The sequence below is a fragment of the Salmo salar genome, chromosome ssa19, assembly GCF_905237065.1.
Source record: "Salmo salar chromosome ssa19, Ssal_v3.1, whole genome shotgun sequence".
NCBI lineage: Eukaryota > Metazoa > Chordata > Actinopteri > Salmoniformes > Salmonidae > Salmo > Salmo salar.
In genome coordinates, this window is record NC_059460.1 from 66,450,823 (window position 1) to 66,463,134 (window position 12,312).

Consider the following 12,312-nt stretch of genomic DNA (forward strand, 5'->3'; position numbering starts at 1 on the left):
ATTTAATCCTAGTAAAAATTCCCTGTTTTAGGTCAGTTAGGATCACCACTTTATTTTAAGAATGTGAAATGTCAGAATAATAGTAGAAAGAATGATTTATTTCAGCTTTTATTTCTTTCATCACATTCCCAGTGGGTCAGATGTTTACATATTGGCCAAAATATTCACCCAACTTATTGTGGGAAGCTTGTGGAAGGCTACCCAAAACATTTGACCCAAGTTAAACAATTTAAAGGCAATGCTACCAAATACTAATTTTGTGTATGTAAACTTCTGACCCACTGGGAATGTGATGAAATAAATAAAATCTGAATAAATCATTCTCTCTACTGTTATTCTGACATTTCACATTCTTAAAATAAGGTGGTGATCCTAACTGACCTAAAACAGGGAATTTTTACTTGGATTAAATGTCAGGAATTCAACAAAAAAAAAATGAGTTTAAATGTATTTGGCTAAGGTGTATGTAAACTTCCAACTTCCGCCATTTAACCGGCTGTCCTGTCACAATATCCGTACAATAAGCACGAACCCCTCGGGATAGCGCTCAACAGTGCATCGAACTTATAAAGCAGCTGCTTCGTCTTGATGTTCTTCTTTATCAAAGGCTACCGCGACGCTTTTCCATTTCAAACAAGTGCGCTCTTCCAACCACCACGTCTCGCTAAATGGGCTTGATACGCTTTCACTTTTTCATTGACAGTCCGTCACTCACTGCCAGACACTTTTAAATCATGAAATAAATACCTCAATAATTCACTAAAAAGTATTTCCATGTGCTTACACGATTGATATAATGGATTTTTTTACATAATTAATAACGGCGACAAGCTAGCTAAAAAGGCCCAATGTTCACTGGGGTTGCAACCGGCGAGAACCAAAAAGCTAACATTAGCATGCAAGATACTACCAAAGATTAATATAACTAAACCAAGTTACAGGCTGACTAGACCGCTCGCGTCGCGTGCACGAGTGTTGCAAAATAAATGTAGAAATCTATATTATTCAATTATTGCATCTACACTGCTCGTGCGCGCCAACGAGCATCTGCGTTGCCAAGGGCTATAATAGAAGTCAGTTCTATTTGTGACGCAGATCGCGCTGCAAGTCCTGCCTCCATCTCCTCATTGGTTTATAGAAGTAGGTACCAATGTGTCATCTCCTCATTGGTTATACCCACATGGGTGACTGAAAGAGGAACGAGGTCAGTGGCGGTAATGCACCTAATTTATGAAAGTTGCCAATCGCAAAGCCTGGAAGGAGGAGAGATGACTAGAAACAATTCGGTTGACCGTTTTATGTGAGGATTAATTGGCGGAGTAGAGGACCTTGTGCATTTCAGGTAAAATAACAACTCAATATTTATATCCCAGGACAAATTAGGTAGCAACAGCAAGCTAGCTAAATAGGACAAATTAGCTAGCAAGTGCAAGCTAGCTAGGTAAATTGCCATACATGTTTAATGCTTTTCGACCTGTCCCCAAGTTAATATAATTGGTTCAGAGTTTGTTTTGATATTTTAACCTGCGTGTCGTGATCGCGATTGGTGTGGGGGGACAAAATACATTTATGCACGATGGCACACGCGCACAGTCAGCTGCGTGTGTCGGCACGTCTGGCGTCAGAAATAGGAATGACTTCTATTTTAGCCCTTGGCAACGCAGACGCTCGTTGGTGCGCACAAGCACTGTGGGTGCAAAAATTTAATAACATAGATTTCTAAATATATTTTGCACACGACTCGAGCGGTGTGAGCAGCCTATTAGACCACAGCCTGTCGTTTCCAATGGGAACAGATGAGTCATAGTGGGCAGAACAAGCAAGTTGGGTGGGTAGAGCCAAGCACGAGCTAACGAGATCCTATTGGTTCATTCATGCATACATCTTCATATTTCCATAAGGGAACGCCTTCTCTGTGAAATGCGAGCCTGCAATAACTCAATTTGACTTTGCACTCCTTCTAAACAACGCAATTTTTTTTTAAACTTTGGCAAAGCCTAAAGTCTACAAAACTTAGTCCACTCTGTTCATAACAGATTCTAGTTTTGGGAACAGAAAACAACTGTATTGAGATCAAATGTTTCATTGATGAGAACATTTGCAGAATCATCCATCTCGTTCCATCTTCTCCCACTGCCCGCCAGTGGGCTTCCTCTTACTACCATATTTGGTAGTGAGAGGAAACACAAAGAGGATGCTTCATATTTATACATCCAGTTAAATATCTGTCTCATTGTTCTATCTGTGATAATACTGTTGGCCAGAGCGAAAAATCACTTCCTGTCTACAAGATGAACCAATATACGTAACTGACTAAAATAAAATACTTTATAATTATCCTGGCCGAAATACAGAAAATACTAGATTATGTGTAATTTCTTGTCCAATAACGTACCTCATTCTCACTGTAAAATAGCAAGCTAGCTTCAACTAAATAAGCAGTTGTGTATATTTGTACTAATAGCACAAACTCAGGGCGCATCGAGTTTAAAGAGATTCAGAAGGGGCGTGTCATCAGATATCTGGCGTTATTGAGAATGATTCGCCATACGTTTGTGCTATTAGTACATAAAAACATTGTGCTTGTTTGTACATACTTGATGAGGCACTGGGTCTGAAAATAAGGAAAAAAAATTCCGCTATTACTTAAAAACTACGGCAAGCAGCTGGGACATATGGTAACGTTATGAAACTGGGCTACATGGCGGATGCAATGAACTCGTTTTTATTTGAAAAAAGCGTTGTTAAGAATGTGATGTGTCCAGCCTACTAAGAGGGCAGATGACAAATACGGTGCTTGGCTAAGTAAGCTATATTTCCTGCAAGCCACCTAGCTAGCTGACTTTAGTATATCTACTGAAACGTATATCGCTAACATACGAATGTGTTACAGCGTGGAGGGAAATCGAATAATTGTTCTGTTTGCTAATTTATCTACCGAACCAAGTTGGCTAAACAACTACCGCCCGGTAGCCATATCTATGACTAAAAATATAATCGTTTTTATAATTTGAGATCTTCTGTATCTCGATTGTAAACCCCATTCTCTTTTTAGTCATAGATATGGCTACTATAACCAGCCACCTAAGATAGGTTTACCAGGAAACGTTACACATGAGTAATGTATGACTGGATTTTGCTAGCTAGTTAGCTTGTAAATGTAATATCTGTGCCTGTGCACATGTATGCATGTGAACCGGTCTACCCTAATGTTGATGTTATGCTGGAACAGTTCAACTGTCGTTCAAACTGTACCAATAGAGTAATTTATGACTTTTTTGTCTTACAGATAATAAATACTGTGTGGTACCTTTCTGGAGAGGATTCCAGATACAGAAACAGAATTCCTTTGCCTGCATATGTCATTGTAGCAGAACTGTATCCCAGTCGTGGAATTAGACTCATGAGCTGAATGGCAGTTTAATCATGCCAACACTCCTCCCACAGCTTTACAAGTATTCCCTGAACATTACTATACTGACCATACTGCATGTTTCTTTGTGAGTGGCATTTTAAATCATGACCACCAGTTCTCTTAACTACAGTGCATATTGTAACCCCAGATAATGTGATTTAACCAAAGATTTTTGCCATCCATTATTGGGAGTTACACAATAGATAATGTTTGGTGTAGTGCAGAGAATTTGACCAACCTTAGCGAGGAAAGAGGAGTCTCAAAATATCTGTGTCCAGTTGCAAGGGTCAGTTTAAATTTAGAAAATGCTCCGTTATTAAAATAAAAACAGTTTTTGCTTCATGAAGTAATTCAACAATATGTATGCCGCCATGTTGTCTATTTCAAGTTCTCTCATTGATCGAGACAGTTCTCTATCATCATGACGTGCAGCACTTTGGGGTGGAAACCCACCTGTCTTGATCAATGAGAGAAGACTTGAAATAGACAAGATGTCAGTTAAAATCTTTGGGTAAATCACATCTGGTGTAACAATCTGGGGCTACAGTACTCTACACTTGGGTGTACACCTCAGACACACTGAACTTTACTACACTGTTCATGCTATATTATTTTTGTATGTTACTTTTACCATAACATTTTTGTTGAACACCCAGTTGTCTTGAACTAGCATTAAATAGTGTAAACACCCCTGTATTTTAGATTGACAAATTGGATATCTGAATGTCTAGCATCTGTTTGATGCTACAGAGCCCTCTACAGCATATATAAATATATTCTGTGAATCCCTCAAGGCAGACACATTTAATTTAAGATTGATATACAGTGCATTCAGAAAGTATTCATACCCCTTGACTTTTTCCACTTTCATTACAGCCTTATTCTAAAATTGATTAAATCCCCCCCTCCAATCTACACACTACCCAATAAAGACAAAGCAAAAACAGGTTTAGGAAATTTTAGCAAATGTATTCATAATAAAAACTGGAAATATTACATTTACATAAGTATTCAGACCCTTTACTCAGTACTTTGTTGAAGCACCTCTGGCAGTGATTACAGTCTTGAGTCTTCTTGGGTATGACGCTACAAGCTTGCCACACCTGTATTTGGGGAGTTTCCCATTCTTCTCTGCAGATCCTTTCAAGCTCTGACAGGTTGGATGGGGAGCGTCGCTACACAGCTATTTATAAGTCTCTCCAGAGATTTTAGATCGGGTTCAAGTCTGGGCTCTGGCTGGGCCACTCAAGAACATTCAGAGACTTGTCCCAAAGCCACTCCTGCGTTGTCATGGCTGTGTGCTTAGGTTCGTTGTCCTGTTGGAAGGTGAACCTTCGCCCCAGTCTGAGGTCCTGAGCACTTTGGACCAAGTTTTCATCAAGGATCTCTCTGTACTTTGCTCCGTTCATCTTTCCCTTGATCCTGACTAGTCTCCCAGTTCCTGCCGCTGAAAAACATCCCCACAGCAAGATGCTGCCACCACCATGCTTCACCGTAGGGATGGTGCCAGGTTTCTTCTAGGCGTGACGCTGACTTCAGTCTTGGTTTCATCAGACGAGAGGATCTTTTTTCTCATGGTCTGAGAGTCTTTAGGTGCCTTTTGTCTAACTACAAGCGGGCTGTCATGTGCCTTTCACTGAGGAGTGGATTCCATCAGGCCACTACAATAAAGGCCTGATTGGTGGAGTGCTGCAGGGATGGTTGTCCTTCTGGAAGGTTCTCCCATCTCCACAGAGGAACTCTTGAGCTCAGTCAGAGTGACCATCTGGTTCTTGGTCACCTCCCTGACCAAGGCCCTTCTCCCCCGATTGCTCAGTTTGGCTGGGCGGCCAGCTCTAGGAAGAGTCTTGGTGGTTCCAAACTTCTTCCATTGAAGAATGATGGCCAGTGTGTAGTTGGGGACCTTCAATGCTGCAGAATTTGTTTGGCAACCTTCCCCAGATCTTTTTTTTAGTTAACCTTTATTTAACTAGGCAAGTCAGTTAAGAACTAATTCTTATTTTACAATGACGGTCTGCCCCGGACAGATAAAAAAAAAAAAAAAGGGAATATCTACATAGGTGTACAAAAGGTACAAATGCCCATTATCAGCAACCATCACTCCTGTGTTCCAATGGCACATTGTGTTAGCTAATCCAAGTTTATCATTTTAAAAGGCTAATTGATCATTAGAAAACACTTTTGCAATTATGTTAGCACAGCTGGAAACTGTTCTGATTAAAGAAGCAATAAAACTGGCCTTCTTTAGAATAGTTGAGTATCTGGAGCATCAGCATTTGTAGGTTCAATTACTGGCTTAAAATGGCCAGAAACAAAGAACTTTATTTTGAAACTCGTCTGTTTATTCTTGTTCTGAAAAATGAAGGCTATTCCATGTGAGAAATTGCCAAGAAACTGAACTTGTTCAACGCTGTGTACTACTCCTTTCACAGAACAGCGCAAACTGGCGCTAACCAGAATAGAAAGGGGAGTGGGAGGCCCGGTGCACAACTGAGCAAGAGGACAAGTACATTAGAGTGTCTAGTTTGAGAAACAGATGCCTCACAAGTCCTCAACTGGCAGCTTCATAAAATAGTACCCGCTAAACACCAGTCTCAACGTCAGCAGTGAAGAGGCGACTCCGGGATTCTGAAAGTGCTTTGTTTCTGGCCATTTTGAGCCTGTAATTGAACCCACAAATGCTTATGCTCCATACACTCAACTAGTCTAAAGAAGGCAAGTTTTATTGCTTCTTTAATAAGCACAAATTTCCAGCAGTGCTAACTAAAATTATAAACTTGGATTAGCTAACACAACGTGCCATTGGAACACAGGAATGATAGTTGCTGATAATGGGCCTCTGTATGCCCAAGTGACCCCAAACTTTTGAACGGTAGTGTGTGTGTGTGTATATATATAATATATATATATATATATATATATATATATATATTATTATTATTTTTATTTTTTATAATGTATTTTATGTAGGTTCTACATCAGGGCTCTCCAACCCTGTTCCTGTAGAGCTACAGTCCTGTAGGTTTTCACTCCAGCCCTAATCTAGCACATCTGATTCTAATAATTAGCTGGTTGATAACCTGGTTCAGTTTATTTACAAAACCCTTGTTCTACATGGTCTTATGCTGAGCTACACTGGCTGTGTTTACACAGACAGCCAGCCCCATTCTGATATTTTTTCCACTAACTGGTCTTAATCACAAGATTTCTTCACATCAGATCTTATTCAGAACTGATCTGATTGGTCAAAAGACCAATTAGTGAGAAAAAAAAATTCAGAATTGGGCTGTCTGTGTAAACACAGCCATAGTCCTTTATCTGGCTTTGGTACACTGGAAATGGTGTTTGGCATGGCGAGCTGGGGAAGCTGAGATTCTTTGTGCTTATGGCGAATGGTCTTGTCCTGTCTGTGATGAACAGCCAGCTGGATAAGACTCTGCTGAAAGTGGTGTAGGGCTTCATAACCACCAACTGTTTGGTTCTCTTGCAGAAGATTTGCTGGTACTGCATGTCTCCTGGAAAGACATGGCTGTGGTGTTAGCGTTTTATACTTTTTGTGGAAGGGATGTAGGGTAGCACGCCTTTGTTGGTAAAGGTGTTAACCGAATGGGACAGGCTAGGGTATTGTTTTGGGACTTTGGGAGCTGCTTTTGAGAGAAAAGATCAGTCAACAAAGTGAATAGGCTGGGCTGGGGGGGGGCTCAAAAAGTTGTGAAAAGTCTTACACAGTATGAATTGCTGTGAATGGGAGATTTAAGAAATGGCACTTTCAATCGGTCTGATACACAATACATGTACTGTCTAAGCACAACCCTGCACTACCAAAACCCTCTTCCTCATCTCAAAGTACTGTCTGTAAACCTCTCCCAACCCATTGACTTTGACAGATCATTCTTGTCAATAGTAGCTTTTTTGCAGGGGATTTTTGTAGACATGTCTTTTGTATTTCGTTTTGAGAATTCACAGAGAGAAGAATGAGGTGATTGTGTCATTACTGTTGTAGTCTTGTATATTTGAACATGTTGGGTGGGACAGACATTCAAAAATGAAATGTAGCTATTTATTTCCTACCTATAACATTTTTTTGCCATTTTGTATTATCAGAGTGGAAGAGGGGCCCAACTCGATGGGAAATATGTCTCCCTCCAACAGGTGGCGGTTTTTCTTTGTTTTGCCCACCAAGCAAGGCGTTTTTGTATGGAGGTCAATGAGTGTTGAATTTAGTCAACAAAAACATATGGCTAATTTTCTGAGTGAGGTTTATTTGATCGAATAGAAGTTTAGTAATGCTACAGTTGTTACGAGTATGCTGATATAAGTAGGCCACGTGACATTGACACTTTATATCAACATTGTCTCGAGATGGCATATTCATGTAATGAAGTAAGTAGCATAGCGTCACTCTCCATTGAATACCGGCAGTTGATGTCAACAACCCTTATCGATATAAAAAAATATATATATTACAATAATTAGATGTATTACTAATCCAGAGAAATGATAGGCACAGCCCGCCGTGCCGCTTTGTGGACAACTACTACCATTGTTAGGACACGGTCTTTCGTATCATTTAATCAGTTGTCCTATGTCGCATGGCATTTCTGAGTGTGTTTGTAAATTCAATCTGGAGTGCCAGAGTGCGCTCTGGGCGTTCGTAAATTCAGTGTTGTCAGATTGTCGTTTCATAAATTCAGAGCGTTTCGCGTTCAGCGCGCACACGCGACGCTCTTGCAGAGAGTAGAGTTGATTCGAGCGTTCTGACCTCACAACGACAGTCAAGCACCCAAGTTAATTGGCTAGCTACTTCCAGATACAAATGAGAGTCCACCTCACTCTGAACATTTTACCCACCCTGCCTAGTAGAGCTGATTAGGCTGTTTTCATGTTATCCAGAGCGTTGGTGACTGTAACTGTGCTGTTGGCAACAATATAATTACGTTTTTTGCCAATGTTTACTGACACCGGCCATATTCAACTGGTGTTGAGCATTCGTAAATTCAGCAGTTATTCTGCGGTCTGGCACACTCAGGCGAGAGTGCTCTGAAATCGGAGTAGATAGCTAGAGTGAATTTATGAACGCATCCTATGTGTCCCATTGTTCCAACTATAGGGTTCCAACAAATTTAGAGTACCATCTGCTGGTCTCATGTCAAAATGCAGGGAAGCTATTGTACAATATTAAAATGGTAAAAAAAGTATATATTTAAATTTGATTTCCAGGGCTATCTGACATGTAGGCTATTCAATTAATTAAATACGTATCTATTTTCACAGGGGTAGTAGAGGAATTGGACATAACATTTTGCTGACAAGGTAAAAATCTGTCATTCTGCCCCTGAACAAGGCAGTTAACCCACTGTTCCTAGGCTGTCATTGAAAATAAGAAGTTGTTCTTAATTCTTAACTGGCTTGGCTAGTTAAATAAAGGTAAAATAAATAAAATACAAATTGAATGTACAACACTGATGAGGCCTGGTAAAAAATGACTTAATACATTTTAAGTTTGAGTAATAATATTATTGTTTACCTACAAAACAAAGGTTTTGAACAATATCTGCCCAACAGTCTGGATGAATAGGTATCTGGATTTTTAGACTATACAAATATTAAATTGTAGAGTTTGAATGGCAAATATCCATCTTAAATCTATGAGCTTTGTTTTTTGTTTGTTATATGTTCATTTGTAACAAACAAAACAAAAACAATATTGTTTGCGAGACCTAAACAACCGGTGAATGGAGGACAGAAAAAAAAACAGATTGCGCGTGTGCTTGAGCGATGTGAGTGAGGGGAGGGAGGGAGAAAAGAGAGCGAGCCAGCCGCCTTCAAACATGGCGTCTTCATAGGAAAATAACAAAAAACATAAAAAAGAGGCCTACTTCTACCGTCTTCATTGATTTTCGGAATTTAGATTATGGTTTCCAGACCTCGCGATATCGTCGTTATCACTATTTTCTAATGTAAAAAGAGAAGGAAGCGTAGTAGGCTTTATAAATAGTAAATCCGTTTTATTTTGATGCGTCGACAGGGCTAGCTAGCATCTGCTAATGTAGCCCACAACAATTTTAGGGTGGGAAGGTATTTTGCATGCTAAAGAAAATCACGATAATATGATATCTTATCGTTTGATACATTTTGCAACAATCGTGAGATATCGATGGTAGTTTTATAAATCTCGGAATTTGTTCAGTAGATAAAATAAAGGGGATGAGATACGGCAGGAAAGGACGCGTTTGATCAAATGTTTCTGTGCAACTTATCGATGATTGACAAATACAAAAGTGTTATCATGATCATGCATAACTTCGTTGCAAATTGGCAATTGTGGAAATGATATTTGGAGAAAGTGTAGGAAAGGACAGACTGATTTGAGGTGGTTAGAGTACACCCCCAGACCCCCCTTTTTTTCATCCAGATTTCTTCTCCCCTTCATTTCTCTTTCAATATGCTGTTTTCCATGGCCAAGGACTTGTTTATGACAAGGGGGGAATAGTCTAAAATCGATCACGGGGAAGACGGTTACCCCACTTCTGTCATAATTGCGTTCGTCCTTGTCACACACCTCGTAAATTCAAAATGGATAGAAATTACCCGGGAACAGGGTTCGGTGATTTGGGCGCAGGATGGAGTTACGAAAGATCCGCGAAAGCAAGGTAAGCAACTGATTCAGTCCATATAATGTTTACACACTAGCTAATATATTACATTCTCTTAGCTTTTTTTGTAATCGATTGGGCGTTAATTTGGTACATTGACGTCGATCTGTATGCTGCTTATTGGCAGCATCGCGATGTTGTTACTATTATAAACAGCAGGGAATGGAACAAGCGGTGTGGAAGGACTACTAGCAAGCAGAACTCTTGACAATGCGATTGACAGACAAGATGCGTGGTTTTAGGTATACAGACAGGAAGGGAGCGAAAGGGGATGGGTTGGAGCTAGCTGCTCTTAGCAACGCAGGTGTATTTACATACACTAGTGTTGCTTTCAATTATATTGGGTTGCACAAAACAGTCCGCGGGAAGGCAGAAATGTAATACAATTCCATTTCAATTTACTGTGCCGGTGGGCAGGACATTTCTTCATTATGACGGGGAAATCTGAGAAAAATATCTTTGATCGTATTATTAAATAGTATTTCCAAACGTGGGTCTGTTGTAGGGTCACTTCCTATCTGATTACCTCATGTCAAAATAAGTCCTGTATGTGCGCCATGTGTACAAAAAAAATATAACTTGTGTGGGACGTTTATTTAGAATAGCTTGATGCCCAATTTGTATCTGACCAGTTTTCTCATGTGACATTGCATGATACATTTGTTTCACATAGTAAGAGAGATCCCTCAGCCTGTGAAGTATCAAAAGTTTACAATGTAACATTTTTAAGTGGCAAGTGATTACCATTAGGTCGATTACCTAAAAACACACCACTTCGACACAGTTATGACCGGAAGTGACTTTTTCGTTGCAGGTCAGGAGAATTAGGAAAGGTTAAGGTTAGCGAAAATGCTCTTCTAATCTGCTATGAAAAGTCACTTCTGGTCGTAGCTTGCCTTTAGGGAGTCACAGCACGAGGTGCCAGTGGTCAAATGTTGGCAACTCTTATGCTATGAAGAATGATAATGATAGTCAACACATTGACTCCTTAAATAACATCACAACATTAGGTTATTGTGGTTAAGTAAATTACAATGCATTACACCCAGTCTTGCTAGTGACCAAAATACTTTAGTTAAGTATTTATTTCAATTTCTCTTATCAGTGTTTTCAACATATTGCCATCAATCCAATAGACCATATGACTGGACAGGAAAAAGCATCAACTGAATGTTAAATGTGTTTCCTCTCAGGTATTTTAATTGTCTGTATTGTCTACTTGTTGAATGTTTGTGAAGACTTGATTTGTGGTTGTTTGTAATGTCATGTTAATTGGTGTTGGACCCCAGGAAGATTAGCTAGAGTTACAGCGTTATCTAATGTGGATCCTAATAGAAATTACCAGAAAATTACAATAATCCATAGGGATCTACTATGATTTGGATTGCTAGCTAGGCTACCTAATGACTAGGGCTGACCCCATTTAGTGGACTGGTCAATTGTTTGGTCGATAGGTTGTTGGTCAACAGATTTCTTTAGTCGAGCAGTAGCATAAAAGACACCTGTACAAGACATCTGTCTGATTTACGCCTGTCTAAGTGGACTGATCCATTGTGGAGACCTTGGGGATGGCACAGTCCATCAGTTTAAGACATGTGCTACTGAAATTGTATATTGTTATATTATGTAAGAACAATGGAGCAACACAAATACAAATATTATTTTATAACAAATGCGCTTTCTCCAGCGTTGGATAGTGGTCGCAGTTCTGAAACATCAATGCGCTGTTGAATTGGTGCCTTTTTCTAGACCATGTTGCTATGTGCATAGTAGCAAAGTTAACCAGCATGTTGGTGTTGAGAACAATGTGGTGGAGGCGGCAGCAGCAGAGTTAGGCAACGAGAAAACAGCCCTTTGCTTAATTTCTAAGAAAAGTGAGAAGAGAGGAAACCACAATTTAGTTAGGCTATTGATTATAGACCTAACTGTTAAATGTGCCTGACTTCATAAATCATCCATATACACTACCGTTCAAAAGTTTGGGGTCACTTAGAAATGTCCTTGTTTTTTAAAGAAAAAACATTTTTGTTCATTTAAAAGGACATCAAATTGATTAGAAAAGATGATTGTCATCACGAGGGCTGTTGCGTTGCCCATATTACTGGCAGTCATGACTGCAGTAAAATTCTACATGACTGCTGAGTCATGGTAGTCTCCTCTTATGCACTCTGGACATACATTAGTAGTACCCAACTCGCCTGGTACTCAGGCCTCTATTGTCTTTCTAACCAGTCTGACATC

General features: G+C 39.7%; 1 protein-coding gene and 1 long non-coding RNA gene across 2 annotated transcripts in view; both read left to right on the forward strand.

The window, feature by feature from the left end:
- Positions 1 to 2,511: 2,511 nt before the first annotated feature.
- LOC123728953 (uncharacterized) lies at positions 2,512 to 4,208 on the forward strand. The gene is made up of 2 exons (XR_006760638.1): positions 2,512 to 2,805; positions 3,290 to 4,208. It is a non-coding gene; the product is annotated as an uncharacterized lncRNA (long non-coding RNA).
- A 4,991-nt stretch (positions 4,209 to 9,199) lies between these two features.
- LOC106579416 (proline-rich protein 12) overlaps positions 9,200 to 12,312 on the forward strand; it is a 61,890-nt gene continuing 58,777 nt past the window's right edge. Inside the window, 1 exon segment of the mRNA XM_045702614.1 lies at positions 9,200 to 10,068. Within this exon segment, the coding sequence (XP_045558570.1) occupies positions 9,992 to 10,068 (77 nt within the window). The 5' untranslated portion in view covers positions 9,200 to 9,991.